Source organism: Tamandua tetradactyla, chromosome 5, assembly GCF_023851605.1.
Source record: "Tamandua tetradactyla isolate mTamTet1 chromosome 5, mTamTet1.pri, whole genome shotgun sequence".
In the NCBI taxonomy this organism is placed as follows: Eukaryota; Metazoa; Chordata; class Mammalia; order Pilosa; family Myrmecophagidae; genus Tamandua; species Tamandua tetradactyla.
Window position 1 is genome coordinate 1015429 of NC_135331.1, and position 19942 is coordinate 1035370.

At 41.7% G+C, this 19942-nt stretch overlaps 2 protein-coding genes across 3 annotated transcripts in view; one reads left to right on the forward strand and one right to left on the reverse strand.

Annotated features, from left to right (window-relative positions):
* Positions 1-19942, forward strand: part of ANKLE2 (ankyrin repeat and LEM domain containing 2) — a 42345-nt gene that overhangs the window by 12565 nt on the left and 9838 nt on the right. For both annotated transcript variants that reach the window (XM_077159508.1, XM_077159507.1), the window contains exons 5-6: positions 7493-7615; positions 9145-9211. In XM_077159508.1, the coding sequence (XP_077015623.1) occupies positions 7493-7615; positions 9145-9211 (190 nt within the window). The remainder of the gene's footprint in view (positions 1-7492; positions 7616-9144; positions 9212-19942) is intronic.
* The window catches only part of PGAM5 (PGAM family member 5, mitochondrial serine/threonine protein phosphatase), a 68132-nt gene continuing 50613 nt past the window's right edge, over positions 2424-19942 (reverse strand). The window contains exon 6 of the mRNA XM_077159510.1: positions 2424-2968. Coding sequence (XP_077015625.1) covers positions 2818-2968 — 151 coding nt within the window. The 3' untranslated portion in view covers positions 2424-2817. The remainder of the gene's footprint in view (positions 2969-19942) is intronic.

Sequence of the window (19942 nt, forward strand, 5' to 3'; positions counted from 1 at the left end):
CAACATCTCTATAACTCTTATTTCTACAAAACTCTGTAAAGGTGTCAAAAACATTATCCCCCAGAGTCTGGCTTCGTACAAGCGAAGCATTAGGAGAATCGAATGATGATATTTTGACTATCTCCTTTGCCAACTCAGTCCATGGATTGGGAGTGTCATTCTGACTATGGGAATCAGAGTCCTTAGTGTCTCTGAGCCCAGTCAGAGTAGAAAACCATTCATAAAAACCCATTTTTAAGATTCTGTTCCTTAAGAACCACTCCTGGTACCAAGATGTATTAGTTAGGGTTCTCTAGAGAAACAGAATCAACAGGGAACACTTGCAAATATAAAATTTATGAAAGTGTCTCACGTGACTGTAGGAATGCAGAGTCCAAAATCCACAGGGCAGGCTGCAAAGCCGATGACTCCAATGGATGGCCTGGATGAACTCCACAGGAGAGGCTCACCAGCCAAAGCAGGAATGGAACCTGTCTCCTCTGAGTCCTCCTTAAAAGGCTTCCCATGATTGGATTTAGCATCACTAATTGCAGAAGACACTCCCCTTTGGCTGATTACAAATGGAATCAGCTGTGGATGTAGCTGACGTGATCATGACCTAATCCAATGAAATGTCCTCATTGCAACAGACAGGCCAGCGCTTGCCCAATCAGATGAACAGGTACCACAACTTGGCCAAGTTGACACCTGTCCCTAACCATGACATGCACCAACTGTGATTTCTTGAGGCAAAGAAAAAGGGCTGTGTAGTCTGTGGAAAGAAACAAGCTTTTCTTAGGTCTGTGTCCACAGAGAAAACTTGGATAAATTCTGAAAATTAGAGATATTACAGGTGGTAGTCTCTGAGCACAGCTCACTAAAAGTAGTAAACATTTAAAATGCTGACCAAAACTTCTCTGCCTTCATCTCTGAGGCCATGGAGACCCTCCCCCAACTTTTTACAGAGAATATTTTGCTGCCTTAATGAGTTCCTCTCCCACTCCTCTTTTTGAGGCATAGCCTTCTCCTGCCCCCTATTTCCCTACATCAAGGAGTATCTCCTCTCTTCCCCTCCTCTCTTCCCTACCTTGATGTTGGGGTTCATTTTTATACAGGAGAAAAAAAACAATACAAAAAAAAAAGATGCTGACCAAAAATCCTTCACTTTGTTATGGAAACTCTGAACCAGACAGAACGGCTGAGAGGAGGGTTCAGGACCACCCCCAGCGTTGAACAGCTGCTTAGGAGATGGTGATTTTGTCACAGATCAGCCAGAAATGTAGGAAGAAACCGTCTTTGAGTGGGAGAGGAAGTTCCATCATAAGAGTAAGGGAGGAAGTTGGGATGGTCAGAATTTATTGAGAAGGTTAGAAATAGACATGTAAGATGATGGCAGATAAGTGGACCAGAAGGAAGTGGCAATGTTGAGGGCTCTTTTTTGTCCTTAACATTTTGTTTTAAAATCATTTCAAACTTACGTGATAGTCGCGAAAATAATACAAAACCAATACAGAGAACTGTTTTGGTCCTTACCCAAATACCCAGCTTTACCAAGTTTTAACATTTTGACAAGGGCGCTTATGGGGTCTGACAGTTGTGAACGCAGAGTGAAAGCACTCTGCCATGGGGTACCATGTCCTCCATAGGACCTGCCATGGAGCGCAGGCACCATGGGAGGGGATGGTTCGCTTTGCCCAGGACTGTGTCTGCTAGAAGGGTTGAATGAGAGGGGGGAGCTAAGGCGGCGGAGCCATTTGACTGAGTTACTGAGACAGTAGAGCAGAGCCTCAGCTGTAAAAAGTAGAAGACAAAGGAAGAATAGCGTAGTGGTTGGGAGAATGTAGAGCATTCAGTGGACTAGAGCAAGGGTCAGCAAACCCAGCCCCCAGGCCAAGTCCAGCCCATTGCCTGATTTCATCAATAACTTTTATTGGAACAGCCATGCTTGTCCGTCTGCATGTGGCCTGGCAGCCTTCCTGGTGCGCCTCCAGTGTCACTGGTTGTGATAGAGAGTATGTGGCCCATGAAGCTGAAATGTTTTCTGTCTCGCCCTTTATGGAGAAAGTTGCTGACCCCTTGGCGGAATGTACTTGATGCAGACTTATGTTCACGTGGGAAAGCTATAGTGAGTGGCCTAGAGGGTATAATTGAAGTGGGGGTAATGGCAGCTGACATGAAAATACTTGCTTTTCCAAAAAGATTACTCGGGTCACATTGTAAAGAATAGATTGGAGGTGAAAGTAAGATTGAAAGCAGCAGAGCCCACTGGGGAGTCTTAGTAAAGTAGGCAATAAGCTGACAAGAGAACAGTAGCTGTGGGGTAGAGAGACGGGCTGACTGCATGGAGATCTTAGAACTAGATCTGAGGGACTCTAGGAAGATGTTTCTGGCTTTGGTAGAGGTGAGTGAGTTCTGCTTTGGACATGAAGCACTTGAGGTCCCTGTGGGGTGCCCAGGAGGTTGCTAAGCTCTGCAGGTCTGGGACTCCAGGGAGAGCTCTCTGCTGCATGACACTGGTCTGTGGGCAGGTCTGCAGTTGTCACTGAGACTGCCCAAAGAATGCAGGAAGGAATGGGACTCTGGTCAAGTCAGAGGATTAAATGGGTGGGTGTGGTTTGGGTTAATATGGATGAAATGAAAAGTCTGCTAGCAGTATGAGCAGTTCTGGTCAAGGGGTTGGTGAGTGGATGGGTTGGTGGGGGCAGGTTGTGAGGGATCAAGAGAGAGGCCAGACTTTTCAGGAGGTTTACCTCCAAAAGAAAAGAGCTTAATAGGGGAATTGCTTCTCCTTGTCATGGCCTCAAGGGGAACAGACCTGGGCATTTCTGTAACTGACGTTCAGTGAAGGGAACTGAGCCGGGGCGGCAGTGCCAGCATCAGCCTCAGAACTGGGAACTGCACTCTTCCATGGGGACTGATGTGACCAGAATCACAGCCAGGGCTGGTCAGCTGTGTTAGGAGGAGGACATAAAGTTGAGAGTTGTTTTCTCTGGGGGAAAAAAAAAGCATGAGATTAATACACCATGAAAACAACAACAACAACAAAATATAAGCCTCATTTACTTTCATAATCCATAAAACCATCAGCCCCAAATTCTTTGATTTGGTTCTAGCAAATAAAAATTATGCTACATTAGAGACCATGAGGATATAAGAGAGAAGTCCTTGACTCGGCTGTGTTGGGCGACCAGGTTCTGAAGCCAGCGAAGGTGGAGATAATCCCCAACATCCGACTGCAGCAATGACTGGGAAGAGAAGCCCAGGCTCACAGCAGCTAGCCTGCTTTCACGTGTGCAGCAATTTTGTCTCCTAAAATTTTGGTCTTTGGTTTGGGACATCTCTAGAGTTCAGAAGTTAAATGTTACCTCTTTCCGAATTTAGCCATTAACTCTGAGGCTACATTTTTATGACTGGTTGTCCCTGCGAAAAAAGGTTTTCAGCCTACTCTAAAAACTCACTCTGGGGATGGGTCTTGAATGCTTTTGCTAGGCCCAATGCATCAGGCCCATTGTAACAAATGTGTTACTTGAAAACAATGGAAGAGTGAGAGTTTTCACTAATGACACACAGTAAAATTGTGTTTTGGGTAGCAGTGATGGAAAATGGATGGGTCATTCTTGGTCTTAGTAGAGAGTGTCATGAAGCCAGGAATAGAAACTTAACTTGGAGAGTGAAAGTGTGGATGACTTTTACCAGCAGCTGTGGGAACTGTGACTAGGAACGCTGGAAGAAAGACCCAGAGATTGTCTTGTCACCAGGTCTTTAGAGGTAGGGTCTTTGGATTGTCAAGATGAGTCATGAGCAGCCTAACAACCAATGTGACTAATAGGAGGTGAGGGGAGACGGTGTGTGTCTCTCGACTGTGTGTCCGGGTCAGAAAACGTGGCAAGGGTATGGGCCTGCAGCATCTATGTGAGCTTGGTTCACACCGTACCATGACCTCCTTAAGGCGTTCTCTCTCCTTCCTAAGACTTCGTACCCCATGAGGTGTCACTGCACCCTCTCTTGCCCTGCTTTTAGCATCCCTGGGGACCTGGAAGGGACTCCGGCAACTCTTTTATAGCCTCAGGGCTAAGCCAGAATATTCTTAAATCTAAATTAGTATATTTCGCTGATTTACTCATCCAGTATTTGTGAGTACTTGCTGCGTGTCGGGTGCTCTGCTCACAGATGTGGTGATGCCAGAGAGCCCCAGGCGTTCTTGGAGAAATCCAAACCTCAGCCAGGAACTGGGCAGGTAGGGTTCTTGAGTCTAGTCATTCTGTTCAGCCCAGAGTTACACACGTAGAGAAACCACAGGCTCTCGGCAGAGGGAGCGCCCCTGAGGGTAGGGACCCTTGCATGATAGGGACTTGGAGGGGCCCTTCCCCCTCTCGTTATGCTGATCAGGGAGGGATTGGGGAGCTGTGATCTTTTCAGGCAGGGTTGGGTGTGTGGGTGCTGGGCGTGTGGGTGCCGCATGTGCTTACGCCAAGAGGAACTTTTTTTATAGGTCTTAGTGTAACCGAGAAATTGGGATTTAAGGGATGATATCGACTCATATTCCTTTTTGCTTTCTGGGGTACTTGGAGTGGACAGGGGAATACCTGAAATTCCTAAACTACAGTTTAGCTGCCCTGATATCTGAAATGAGTGTAAAAGCCCTTGTTTTGTGCCTTTGTCACTGTAAGAACTCTTACCCCTATATCTGGTCATTTTCTTTTAGGGCAAAGGCCCTGTTGCTAATGAAGTCAACCATTAACTGACCTCAGCCCCGGACATTTGTAAATCATAATCAGCTACATTCTGCTGTTGAAAGAGAACCTGTCTCCCTTCCTCTTTGCATCCTCAGTACTTACACCTTTAGTGCTGAAGTGACTGCTCTGCCTCCCCTCCTTTTAGCTCATGGTCTCTATTGAAATGCTCATAGCACTGTCTACTTTTCTGCTTTGAACTTGCTATTTGAAATGACCTCATCCCCCCTGCTAAAACCCTTAAAAACTTTGAGCCCCCTAAACTCGGGGAGACAGATTTTGGACCACTAGGCCATCTGCTCTCCTATAAACTCTTTCTCTCTTTGAAGCCCCAGTGTCTCAGGAATTGGTTATTGAGCCTGTTGGCAAAAGAATCTTTGTCTGGGAGCATTAAGGTCACTTCTACCTCTCTCCTTCCCTGTTGAACCTGCCTCAGTGGGGTGCCAGCTGCAAACACAGATTTGGCATCTACTCTTCCTGGTTTCACAGCCTTGTGTTGAAGTACAGTACTGGAGAATAAGAGAAATGCATATTTATAGGGCGTTCTGTTCGTTAAGTGGTTGAATGACCATATTTTGAAGGTTGATTAATTGCTCAATATTAGAGGAGACACTAACAGTGGTGTGTCCTGTGCACCAGAAATCTTTATCAGATTAATCCAGCGGTAAAGTCCCAGTTCCTGCTAATGTTTTCTGACTCCCTGCAGTCCTTCCATTTGATCAGCCAGTTGATATCTGTCGATGCCCACTTTGTGCATACTTGTATAACATCAGAGTTAAATCACAAGACTATTTGTTCATCTCCTAATTGAGGCCTCTAAAAAACAGGCAGAGCGCTTGATTACCTTATTTCTCCAAGGAAAATCTACAAATGGCCAAATTAGCACATGAAAAGATACCATCATTAGCCATTAGAGAAATGCAGATCAGAACCACCAAGAGGAGGGCGACCATCAAAAGGACAGAGGACAAGTGGCCGCAAGGAGTTGGAGGAAGGATCCCTGGCATGTTGCTGATGGGCTTGTAAAATGATACAGCCACTCTGAAAAAGTATGGGTTTCCCCGGAAGTTAAACAAGGAGTTACTGTATGACCTAGCAGTTCAACTCCTAGGTATCTACCCAAGAGGAATGAAAATGTGTCCACAAAAAACTTGATATACCGGTTTTCATAAGAGCATTCTTCCTAATAACCCAAAGATGGAATCAACCCATGTGCCCATCAGCTGATGGGTGGATGAGCAGAATGTCATTTATCCATGCAGTGAAACGGTATTCAGCCACAAAAGGAATAAAGTATTAATTCATTCTGCAGCCTGGACGAACCTTGAGGACGTTGTGCTGTGCAAAAGGAGCCGCAAAAGGCCACATACTACATGAGTCCATTCATGCGAAATACCCAGAATGGGCAAATCCAGTAGAGGCAAGCAGAGGTTGCCTAGGGCTGGCTGGGAGTGATGCAGGTACACAGGAGGTTTCCTTCTGGGTAATGAAAAAATGTTGGAGTTAGACAGTGGCAGGGATTATACAGCTGTGAATATGCCAAAAGCCACTGAATTGTTCACCTTCCAGGTGTCAGGTGTGTGTATGTGAGTTATGGTCCCCTCAGAGAGCCAGGTGCTCTATATTTGCCGTTCTTGTTTCTGTGTCAGTTCTCTCATCAGGGACTAGGAACTCCTTAAGGTCAAGGGCGGCTTTCCTCTGCAGTGCTCTCTCTAGTGCCGCACACACCTGGCAAGGAGTGTATAGTCAATCTATTGGCTCATCTGTAGAATATCACATAATGGTTTAATCATTGAGTGCCATGTCACTGGTCAGTTGTCTGCTCCCCGGACCCTTCCCCAGTTCCATGCCTGCCGTGAGGCTGTTGTGGCCACGCTGCTCTCACTGGTGGCCCCAAGGAAGGTCTTAGGACTTCTGGCATGCAGATGGGATGCAGGGGTCAGAGGGATGTTCGTAGAGGGCTCATTCAGATTTGTTCTCTGCTGCTGTTGTCGAGTATTCTATTCCCAGGTTTGGATGTTGAAGTATCGTTGATGACCAGTATTGGCCAGTAAGTGTCCCAGGTTCTGGAGAAAGCTGCTAGCTGGACATGAGGTGGTGTAGGACTCCCTTACTTTTGGAGCCTTGAGTTAGGCCTTGGGGAACAGGGAATAGTACCAACACCAAGAAGACACCAAACAAAAACATAGTGGCTGCCATCCAGTGTTTTATGCCATTTAATTGAAGCTAGTCTCCTGGGGGGAGCACCCTTTCACTTCCCAGCCGTGGTGGAGGAGGCTTGGTTGGAGGTCACCCCTGAGCCCATGACTCCACTCCCTCCGAGGAAGAGCAGTTTGTTGTTGGCAGTGGTGAGGCTGGGGGTTGGGCAGCTCGCTGCAGCCCAGCACTAGACTGGAAGCGGTGGCACAGGATAAGAGCACACGTTTTCTTCTAGTGTAAGCCAGGTTCGTGGATGTGCTTTATTCTAAATATAAAGTAAGCACTGTACCTGTTTGTTTCAAGCAGCCGTTCCTGGGTGTTACAGGGCCTGTTGACTGTGTTTGCCCCGTCTGTTGGCAGCTCTCAAGCAGGGCCGGGCTCCCAGGTGCAGGGTGTGTGGCTGCCTGATGGCATGAAGACTGTGTGTGACCACGCCAGCCCGTTTTCAGTTATAAAGGGAAATGGATGTCTTTGATGTTTTTGATTTGAACCTTTTTTTTTAACTAAATACTTATTTTGATCTTAGAGCAGCCTTATAAGACAAAAAATTAATAAATGTACCTCCTTTGCACCTTTTTCAGGGATATGACACACCGTTACATTTTGCTTGCAAGTTTGGGAATGCAGATGTGGTCAATGTGCTTTCTTCACATCCTTTGATTGTAAAAAATCCAAGGAATAAATATGATAAAACACCCGAAGATGTGAGTATCTATTAAAATTCCCTTATTATGTAGTGTTAGAAATGGGAATAAATGAACTGTAATCTGATGAGAGCTGTCATGCGGTCACAGGTAGCTCTGACTACATGAGTCCTGGAGGCTGTGCATCCGTAGGCCACGAGAGAACAGAACAGGTGGGTGGTCTAGTGTTGAAGTTAGGAGAAAACCTGATCTCTTCTAAAAATTTGTATTAGATTTCATGGTAATTGTGTTTAAAATTAACAAGTAGTTTTCCAGAGCCTAGCAATTGGCTAATTTCAGCCAGCTGGATGGCATTTGGTGAAGAAAGGTTCTACCACAGACCCAGCTTGCTGATTTTTACCCATGGAACTGGTTTTCAGTTTGAGCAGCTCCCTGCTGCGGGCAGCTCAGTGGGCAGAGGCACTGTGCTGGGCGCCACTCGTGCCCCCCACCTGGTCGCTGTGACCTTGTCAGACGGTCCTGGGTCATGTGGGAGAGGGAGGTACGAATATTTGAGCCAAATGAGCCTCAGAGAGGGAAGAAGTGTGTTCTGTGCCTGAAAGTGGAGAAGGTGCTGCTGAGAACTGGAAGACGCTTTGATCAGGACGCAGCCAGTGCTGCTCACTGACCCGAGCCTGCCTTCATTTTAAAACGGAATCCCAAAACACAGTCGTCGGTGGTCCCCCTGCCACCCTCTTCTGGTTGCTGTTGTGACATGGGAATACCTGCTTCCTGTGGGAAATTTAAAATAAACAAGTGAGCAGAATTAAGTTCCACAGAACATTCTACAGCTCAGAGATTATCGTTACTTTGTATATATCTAACTCAGCTTCCTGTATGAGAGATTTCTTTTTTAATACGAAATGCTGTTTGTAACTGACTTTTAAAACTCAAGACTTTTTTGAAGCAAAAAAAATGTAGTTGTACTCCCTGGATACGCATACAATTTTAACTTGTTTCCTTCACAGCCTGGTAGGAGGTGAAATTATATAGTGTTTTTTTTCCTCTTATTTGAAGATTATTGATTTTTCTTTTGTTTCTAATAAGCTAAGGTTCTTCTTGCTGTACTTCTCTAAGGGCTAAAAACCTTGATTGCTGGAGTTGGAAAGACATGACATTTTGTTCTTACTAGATCCTCTCCCTCACTTCAGTCAGCCTGGACCGCCTCTCTCCCACCCTGAATTCTGTGTCATCCAGCAAACAAGGAGAGAAGGGTTCCAGGCCTTGAAATTCTCAAACCATATCTTGGCTGTGGTGCACTTTTGAGCCTTTCCTTTCCTTGTAGCAAATTAAAAAGCATAGAAAGAAAACAAAATTCACTATTTGTTCTTTTTACCCTATTCCCTTAAGCTTTTTGGACGCATTATAGGAAAAGGCTGCACAATCCAGCATAAACTTTTTAGTGTGGGCTTGTGGAGTCTTCAGCATTAACATAATGTCCTTATTTTGTTGAATTTAAAACTTGCTTTTATAAAATTATTTTAATTTAAAAATGTGATAAGATTTTATAACATTTGTTGTGTTCATTTACTTTTTTTTCTTTCTTATAGGTAATTTGTGAAAGAAGCAAAAATAAATCTTTGGAACTGAAGGAGCGAATCAGAGAATATTTAAAGGGTGAGCGTTGGCTCTTGGAACACGAGGCCCTTTGCTGGGGGCCCTGCACGTGCTCCCAGGCCTGGGCTTTGCTCCTTGGTGGCTTGTTTCAGGGACGAGACGGGTAGAGGTCTGTCTGCTTTCTCAGATTCTCTGAGAACGCGAGTCCACAGTCTCCCCTGGAAGGCTCCTTTTGGGATTGTTCTGACCCTGAAGTTACCCTGCAAGTCCAGTGCTGCCCACACCGTGGCGCCATGGCCGTTGGCCATGAGTGTGGTTAAGGCTGGAAGAGCGTGGTGTCGTCTCACAGACATGGAGCGCGGCTCTTACTCTATGGACTGGCCTCTTGCTTTTTTATTTTTAAATGTAATGTTATTGGGGGTACATTCTCACAGTGCCAGACCATTCACAGAGCAGTCGCTGGCTCGGAGCATCTGCACGCAGTTGTGCACACATCCCCGTGATCAAGTTTAGAACATTTTCATTACTGCAGAAAATAAAGATTAAAAATAATCCCAATCCTCCCACACCTCTTATCCCCTCCCTCTATTGTTGACCCATAGTATTTATTGGTGAGGTATACTTGTTCATGAAAGAATGTTAAAATATTACTGTTGACTATAGTCCCTAGGCCTTTTGTTATTTTAATACTAGGATTTAGACATTGTGTCTGTATTTGTTTATTTTTAATGTTTACCCCAAAAAAGTATTCTTAGAAATAGGGGTCTCCGGAATTCTGTTAGCGACACAAGGACTCTCGCCCTCACTACAACCCTGAACCCCAGAGTAACAAAATTAACTACTCAAAGCCAAATAACGAACCAGTGCTGGTAGAAACTTCTTGAGGCTATTATGTCAAAAGCAGTTTCATTCTTTCTGTTAGTTATGTTGGACCCTGGAAGTTTTCTCTCATTTTATTTTTCAGAACACTCTGGAGCAGCTTATATGGATCATTAGTGATCCCTCTTGACTTGTGCAAATGGGCCAGAAAAGTTTAGTTTGAACCAGATAATCCCAGTTCCTTTAATCACTCTGTGCAGTGGGCTTATCTTTCCTTTACTCCTTTGAACCCTTGACATTTTACATGTTTCTTTTTTTTCAACCTATTTATTATTTAGTCTCCAAAGCTTTGTATCACTTAAAAAATTAGATCACTTGTAGGTTTACAGAAAAATCATGCAGAAAGTACGGAGTTCCTATACACAGTTTTCCCTGTTAATATTTTGCATTAATGTGGTAACTGTGTTATAGTTGCAGAAGCATTATTATATTAACTACCAATTTATTTTTAATTATGGTAAATATAAAAATCATTTTAACCACTTTAATTGGACATTTCTTTGACTTTAAGTACATTAAGAATACTGTGTAACTGTCACCACCTATTTTCATCGTCTTCAACTCAATTTAAGAACTTCTCATTATTCCCTTCCTTCATCCTGATAATTGTTCTGTTTTCTGTCTCAATGATTTTATTAATTCTAAGTATTTCACTTAAGTGAAATGATAAAATATTTTTCCTGTTGTTTCTGGTTAATTTTACTCAATGTAATGTCATCATTGCTGTAGTATGTACCATACTTCTTTTTATGGTAGAATAATATTCCCTTATATGGGTAGGCCACGTTTTATTTAGCCATTTATCTGTTGATGGACACTTGGGTTGCTTCCACCTTGTTGGCTATTGTGAATGATATTTTGAACATTGGGATACAGATGTCTGCCCAACTCCCTGCTTTTAATCGTTTTGGATAAGTGCTTAATTACCATTTGAATATCTCCTTTGGAGAAATACCTGTTCACATCCTTGGCCCATTTTTAAATTGAGTTGTTTTCCTTTTTTGTTATTGAGTTGTAGTTCTTTATACACTCTGAATACTAAGCCCTTATCAGATACATGGTTTCCAAATATTTTCTTTCATTCTGTAAGTTGTCACTTCACTTTTCTTGGTAATATCCTTTAATGCAAAAAGCTTTCAGATTTTGTTGAAATCTATTTTGCCTATCTTTTCTTTTGTTGTTTATGGTTTTCCTGTAAATTGAAAATCCATTACCTACTATAAGGTCCTTAAGCTATTTCCCTATGTTTTCTTATGAATTTCATAGTATTAGTTTCTTTATTTAGATCATTGATCCATTTTGAATTAATTTTTGTGTATGGTGCAAGGTAGGGGTCCACATTCATTGTTGTGTACGTGTATTTCCTGTCGTCCAGCACCATTTAAAGAAGAGATTATTGGATTTGGTACCCTTGTGAAAAAACAACTGGCCAGAGATGTGTGGATTTATCTCTGGCCTGTTCCGTGGGTCTGTGTGTCCATCCTTAGGCCTGTACTGCACTGCTTTCACTGAGGCAGATTGGTAGTAAGCTTTGAAGTCAGGAGGTGTGAGTCCTCCTGCTTTCTTCTTCTGCAGGATCGATTTACCTAACCAGGTCCCTTGCAATTCCTTATGAATTTTTGGATCAGTTTCTCCAGTTCTGCAGGAAAGGCTGCTGGAATTCTAAGAGGAATTGCACTGAATTTGTGGCTCACTATAGGTAGCATTGACATCTTAACGACACTAGTTCTTCCCATTCGTCAACACAGGATGTCTTTCCGTTTAGTTGATCTCTTTCAGCAATGTTTCATAGTTTTCACTGTACAAGTCTGGCACTTCTTTGGTTAAATTTATTTGTAGGTGTTTTATTCTTTTAGATGCTTAAAAGATAAATGGAATTGTTTTCTTGATGTCCATTTCAGATTGTTCATTACTGGCATATAGGAACCCAGCCGACTTGTGCGTCTTTATCTGGTATCCTGCAACCTTGCTGAATTTGCTCATTAGTACTAGCAGCTTTCTTGTGGATTCCTTGGGATTTTCTCTATATAGGTCATGTCATCTGCAAATATGGATAATTTTATTTCTTTCCAATTCAGATGCCTTTTATTTCCTTCTCTTGCCTGATTGGCCTTGACAGCAGTTTCAGTACCATTTTGAATAACAGTGGTGACAGTGGGTATCCTTGTCTTTTTCCAGATCCTGCTTTCAGTTTTTTACCATCGAGTATGATATTTGCTCTGGGTTTTTTTTAAATGCCCTTCATCATATTGAGAAAATTCCATTCTATTCTTAGATTTCTAAGTGTTTTTATTGTGAAAGGATGCTGGATTTTGTCATATGTCTTTTCTGTGTCAACTGAGTGACAAGTCATGTCTTTTTTCCCCTTCATTCTTTCATAATGGTGTATTACATTGATTGATTTTCTAATGCATTCCTGGATAAAATCCTGCTTGGTTATGGCATATACTTTTTAATACACTGTTGGTTTCGGTTTGGTAGTATTTTGTTGAGGATTTTTGCATCTGTATTCATGAGGGTTATTGGTCCGTGATTTTCTTTTCTTGTAGTGTATTTTTCTGGCTTTAGTATCAGGTTAATGCTGGCTTCACAGAATGTATTAGGAAGTGTTCCTCCTCTTCGGTTTTTTGGAAGAGTCTGAAAAGGATTGGTATTAACTGTCTTCAGAAGTTTGGTAGGATCCAGCAGTGAAACCATCAGACCTGGACTTTTCATTGTAGGGAGGTTTTAGACTATTGATTTAATCTCATTACAGGTCTGCTGAGATTTTCTGTTTCCTCCTATGTCCGATTAGGTAATCTGTATGTTTCTAGGAATTTGTGCATTTCATGTAGTTCAGTATTGGGTTGGATATGATTGTTCACGGCACCCTCTTATAAACCTATTTCTTTCTGTAAGGTTGGTGGGAATGTCCCCACTTTCATTCCTTGTTTAGTTATTTGTGTTCTCTCTTTTTCTCAGACTAGCTAAAAGTTTGTCGATTTTTTTTTTATTAATTAAAGAAAAAAAAGAAATTAACCCAACATTTAGAAATCATTCCATTCTACATATGCAATCAGTAATTCTTAACATCATCACATAGATGCATGATCATCATTTCTTAGTACATTTGCATCGATTTAGGAAAAGAACTAGCAAAACAACAGAAAAAGATATAGAATGTTAATATAGAGGAAAAAATAAAAATAATAATACTAAAAAAAAAGGAAAAAGAAAAAAAAAGACACAAACAGACAAACAAAAAAAAAACTCTATAGCTCAGATGCAGCTTCATTCAGTGTTTTAACATGATTACTTTACAATTAGGTATTATTGTGCTGTCCATTTTTGAGTTTTTGTATCTAGTCCTGTTGCACAGTCTGTATCCCTTCAGCTCCAATTACCCATTATCTTACCCTGTTTCTAACTCCTGCTGGTCTCTGTTACCAATGACATATTCCAAGTTTATTCTCGAATGTCACTTCACATCAGTAGGACCATACAGTATTTCTCCTTTAGTTTTTGGCTAGACTCACTTTAGTTTTGGCTAGAGAACATTATTTTTGCATAATGTTCTCTAGGTCCATCCATGTTATTACTTGCTTCATAAGTTTATTCTGTCTTAAAGCTGCATAATATTCCATTGTACGTATATACCACAGTTTGTTTAGCCACTCGTCTGCTGATGGACATTTTGGCTGTTTCCATCTCTTTACAATTGTAAATAACGCTGCTATAAACATTGGTGTGCAAATGTCCGTTTGTGTCTTTGCCCTTAAGTCCTTTGAGTAGATACCTAGCAATTCTATATTCAGCTTTTTGAGGAACCGCCAAACTGCCTTCCACAGTGGTTGCACCATTTGACATTCCCACCAACAGTGGATAAGTGTGCCTCTTTCTCCGCATCCTCTCCAGCACTTGTCATTTTCTGTTTTGTTGATAATGGCCATTCTGGTGGGTGTGAGATGATATCTCATTGTGGTTTTGATTTGCATTTCTCTAATGGCCAGGGACATTGAGCATCTCTTCATGTGCCTCTTGGCCATCCGTATTTCCTCTTCTGGGAGGTGTCTGTTCAAGTCTTTTTCCCATTTTGTAATTGGGTTGGCTGTCTTTTTGTTGTTGAGTTGAACCATCTCTTTATAAATTCTGGATACTAGACCTTTATCTGATATGTCATTTCCAAATATTGTCTCCCATTGTGTAGGCTGTCTTTCTACTTTCTTGATGGAGTTCTTTGATGCACAAAAGTGTTTAATTTTGAGGAGCTCCCATTTATTTATTTATTTCTTCAGTGCTCTTGCTTTAGGTTTAAGGTCCATAAAACCGCCTCCAATTGTAAGTTTCATAAGATATCTCCCTACATTTTCCTCTAATTGTTTTATGGTCTTAGACCTAATGTTTAGATCTTTGATCCATTTTGAGTTAACTTTTGTATAGGGTGTGAGATATGGGTCTTCTTTCATTCTTTTGCATATGGATATCCAGTTCTCTAGGCACCATTTATTGAAGAGACTGTTCTGTCCCAGGTGAGTTGGCTTGACTGCCTTATCAAAGATCAAATGTCCATAGATGAGAGAGTCTATATCTGAGCACTCTATTCGATTCCATTGGTTGATATATCTATCTTTATGCCAATACCATGCTGTTTTGACCACTGTGGCTTCATAATATGCCTTAAAGTCAGGCAGCGTGAGACCTCCAGCTTTGTTTTTTTTCCTCAAGATACTTTTAGCAATTCGGGGCACCCTGCCCTTCCAGATAAATTTGCTTATTGGTTTTTCTATTTCTGAAAAATAAGTTGTTGGGATTTTGATTGGTATTGCATTGAATCTGTAGATCAATTTAGGTAGGATTGACATCTTAACTATATTTAGTCTTCCAATCCATGAACACGGTATGCCCTTCCATCTATTTAGGTCTTCTGTGATTTCTTTTAACAGTTTTTTGTAGTTTTCATTGTATAGGTTTTTTGTCTCTTTAGTTAAATTTATTCCTAGGTATTTTATTCTTTTAGTTGCAATTGTAAATGGGATTTGTTTCTTGATTTCCCCCTCCGCTTGTTCATTACTAGTGTATAGAAATGCTACAGATTTTTGAATGTTGATCTTGTAACCTGCTACTTTGCTGTACTCATTTATTAGCTCTAATAGTTTTGTTGTGGATTTTTCCGGGTTTTCGACATATAGTATCATATCGTCTGCAAACAGTGATAGTTTTACTTCTTCCTTTCCAATTTTGATGCCTTGTATTTCTTTTTCTTGTCTAATTGCTCTGGCTAGAACCTCCAACACAATGTTGAATAATAGTGGTGATAGTGGACATCCTTGTCTTGTTCCTGATCTTAGGGGGAAAGTTTTCAATTTTTCCCCATTGAGGATGATATTAGCTGTGGGTTTTTCATATATTCCCTCTATCATTTTAAGGAAGTTCCCTTGTATTCCTATCTTTTGAAGTGTTTTCAACAGCAAAGGATGTTGAATCTAGTCAAATGCCTTCTCTGCATCAATTGAGATGATCCTGTGATTTTTCTGCTTTGATTTGTTGATATGTTGTATTACATTAATTGATTTTCTTATGTTGAACCATCCTTGCATACCTGGGATGAATCCTACTTGGTCATGATGTATAATTCTTTTAATGTGTTATTGGATTCGATTTGCTAGAATTTTGTTGAGGATTTTTGCATCTATATTCATTAGAGAGATTGGTCTGTAGTTTTCTTTTTTTGTAATATTTTTGCCTGGTTTTGGTATGAGGGTGATGTTGGCTTCATAGAATGAATTAGGTAGCTTTCCCTCCACTTCAGTTTTTTTTGAAGAGTTTGAGCAGAGTTGGTACTAATTCTTTCTGGAATGTTTGATAGAATTCACATGTGAAGCCGTCTGGTCCTGGACTTTTCTTTTTAGGAAGCTTTTGAATGACTGATTCAATTTCTTTACTTGTGATTGGTTTGTTGAGGTCATCTATTTCTTCTTGAGTCAAAGTTCGTTGTTCATGTCTTTCCAGGAACCCGTACATTTCATCTAAACTGTTGTATTTATTAGCGTAAAGTTGTTCATAGTATCCTGTTATTACCTCCTTTATTTCTGTGAGGTCAGTAGTTATGTCTCCTCTTCCATTTCTGATCTTATTTATTTGCATCCTCTCTCTTCTTCTTTTTGTCAATCTTGCTAAGGGCCCATCAATCTTACTGATTTTCTCATAGAACCAACTTCTGGTCTTATTGATTTTCTCTATTGTTTTCATGTTTTCAGTTTCATTTATTTCTGCTCTAATCTTTGTTATTTCTTTCCTTTTGCTTGCTTTGGGGTTAGTTTGCTGTTCTTTCTCCAGTTCTTCCAAGTGGACAGTTAATTCCTGAATTTTTGCCTTTTCTTCTTTTCTGATATAGGCATTTAGGGCAATAAATTTCCCTCTTAGCACTGCCTTTGCTGCATCCCATAGGTTTTGATATGTTGTGCTTTCATTTTCATTCGCCTCGAGGTATTTACTAATTTCTCTTGCAATTTCTTCTTTGACCCACTCGTTGTTTTTAAGAGTGTGTTGTTGAGCCTCCATGTATTTGTGAATTTTCTGGCACTCCGCCTATTATTGATTTCCAATTTCATTCCTTTATGATCCGAGAAAGTGTTGTGTATGATTTCAATCTTTTTAAATTTGTTAAGACTTGCTTTGTGACCCAGCATATGGTCTATCTTTGAGAATGATCCATGAGCACTTGAGAAAAAGGTGGTATCCTGCTGTTGTGGGATGTAATGTCCTATAAATGTCTGTTAAGTCTAGCTCATTTATAGTAATATTCAGATTCTCTATTTCTTTATTGATCCTCTGTCTAGATGTTCTGTCCATTGATGAGAGTGGTGAATTGACATCTCCAACTATTATGGTATATGTGTCTGTTTCCATTCGGTGTTTGCAGTGTATTCCTCACGTATTTTGGGGCATTCTGGTTCGGTGCATAAATATTTATGATTGTTATGTCTTCTTGATTAATTGTTCCTTTTATTAGTAGATAGTGTCCTTCTTTGTCTCTTTTAACTGTTTTACATTTGTAGTCTACTTTGTTGGATATTAGTATAGCCACTCCTGCTCTTTTCTAGTTGTTATTTGCATGAAATATCTTTTCCCAACCTTTCACTTTCAACCTATGTTTACTTTGGGTCTAAGATGTGTTTCCTGTAGACAGCATATAGAAGGATCCTGTTTTTTTAATCCATTCTGCCAGTCTATGTCTTTTGATTGGGGAATTCAGTCCATTTACATTTAGTGTTATTACTGTTTGGATAATATTTTCCTCTACCATTTTGCCTTTTGTATTATATATATCATATCTGGTTTTCCTTCTTCCTACACTCTTCTCCATACCTCTCTCTTCTGTCTTTTCGTATCTAACTCCAGTGCTCCCTTTAGTATTTCTTGCAGAGCTGGTCTCTTGGTCACAAATTCTCTCAGTGACTTTTTGTCTGAGAATGTTTTAATTTCTACCTCATTTTTGAAGGACAGTTTTGTTGGATATAGGAGTCTTGGTTGGCAGTTTTTCTCTTTTAGTAATTTAAATATATCGTCCCACTGTCTTCTAGCTTCCGTGGTTTCTGCTGAGAAATCTACACATAGTCTTATTGGGTTTCCCTTGTATGTGATGGATTGTTTTTCTCTTGCTGCTTTCAAGATCCTCTCTTTCTCTTTGACCTCTGACATTCTAACTAGTAAGTGTCTTGGAGAACGCCTATTTGGGTCTATTCTCTTTGGCGTGTGCTGCACTTCTTGGATCTGTAAGTTTAGGTCTTTCATAAGAGTTGGGAAATTTTCAGTGATAATTTCTTCCATTAGTTTTTCTCCTCCTTTTCCCTTCTCTTCTCCTTCTGGGACACCCACAACACGTATATTTGTGCGCTTCATATTGTCCTTCAGTTCCCTGATCCCCTGTTCAAATTTTTCCATTCTTTTCCCTATAGTTTCTGTTTCTTTTTGGAATTCAGATGTTCCATCCTCCAATTCACTAATTCTAGCTTCTGTCTCTTTAAATCTACCATTGTAGGTTTCCATTGTTTTTTCCATTTTTTCTACTTTGTCCTTCACTCCCATAAGTTCTGTGATTTGTTTTTTCAATTTTTCTATTTCTTCTTTTTGTTCAGCCCTTGTCTTCTTCATGTCCTCCCTCAATTTATCGATTTCGTTTTTGAAGAGGTTCTCCATTTCTGTTCGTATATTCAGCATTAGTTGTCTCAGCTCCTGTATCTCATTTGAACTACTGGTTTGTTCCTTTGACTGGGCCATATCTTCAATTTTCTGAGCATGATCCGTTATCTTCTGCTGGTCTGGGCATTTAATCAGATTTCCCTGGGTGTGAGACCCAGCAGGTTGAAAGATTTTTCTGTGAAATCTCTGGCCTCTGTTTTTCTTATCCTGCCCAGTAGGTGGCGCTTGTGGCGCTCATCTTTCTGCGGGTCCCACCAGTAAAAGATGCTGTGTGGCTCCTTTAACTTTGGAAAACTCTCACTGTAGGGGGCTCACCAGCCGAAGCGGCTTGGGGGAATGCCAATCCAAATCTCCCAGCCGGCCTGGGGATCCGCGCGCAGGGAGGGTCACCGGCCTCCGCGTCTTGGGGGAGTGCCTGTCCAAATTTCCCAGCCGGCCCAGGGCACCAAGCGTGGTGGGGGGGGTGCCGGCCTCTGCCGCTTGGGGGAGCGCCTGTCCAAATTTCCCAGCCGGCCCGGAGTGCCAAGCGTGGCGGGGGGGCACCAGCCGCCACGGCTTGGGGGAGTGCCTATCCACCATTCCCAGCCGGACCAGGAAGCCACGTGTTTGGAAGGGACCCCAGTCGCCGTTCTCCGCGGCTTGGGGATCTCCGATCCAATTCTCCCAGCTGGTCCGGGGGGCCACGCTTGGTGGTGGGGGGCGCCAGCCACCGCGGATTGAGGGGACCGCCTGTCCAATTCTCCCAGCCGGCCTGGGAAGGAGGGAGGGAGGGTCTCCGGCCGCCTTCCGCCCCGGCCCGGGGAAGCCCGCGCCCCTCAGCGATCTCACCGGAGCGGGTTCTCCCAGCCAGCCAGCCACTCCAGAATGGGGTACGCTGTCCTCTTGGTCTCTGTCGTGGCTCTGGGAGCTGCCCTGTATCGCCTCTACCTCCCTAGTAGCTGTTCTGGAGGAGGAACTAAGACCCACGCATCTTACTAAGCCGCCATCTTCTCCGGAAGTCAAGTTTGTTGATTTTATTGATGTTTTTTTAAAAACAACTTCTGGTTTTGTTGATTTCCTCAGTTGTTTTTCTTTTCTTTACCTCACTTATCTCTGCTCTCATCTTTACAAGTTCCTGCTGGTAGCCTTGGGGTTTAGTTTTCTCCTTGTTCTAGTTTCTTAGGTGTGAAATTAATTCATCGATTTGTGATCTTTCTTCTTTGTTAATGTATACACTTCAAGCTATAAATTCACCTCTGAGGGCTGCATTCCCATAAATTTTGCTATGTGTGGTTTTGTTTTCTTTCATCTCAAGCTATTTTCTAATTTCTCTTGTGATGTCTTCTTTGCTTCATTGGTTGTTAATAATGTATTGTTTAATTTTTACATATTTGTAAATATTCCAGTTTTCCTTCTGTTGCTCATTTCTAGCTTTTTTCCATTGTCGTTCAATAAGATGTGGTCCAAGAAGATACCTTGTATGATTTCAATATTCTTAAATGTATTGATGTTTGCTCTGAGGCCTAACGTGTCGTCCATTCTGGAAATGTTCCATGTGCACTTGAGAAGAGTGCATGTTTCGTTATTGGGTGGAGTGTTGTGTTCATGACCACTAATAGTGGTGATGGGAAATAGTGTTGTACAAGTTCTCTGTTTCCTTATTGACCATCTCTTAGATGGCCTGTCAGTTCTAAAAGTGGTATAAGTCAGTCACCAACTATTATAGAATTATCTGTTTCTCTCAGTTCTTTT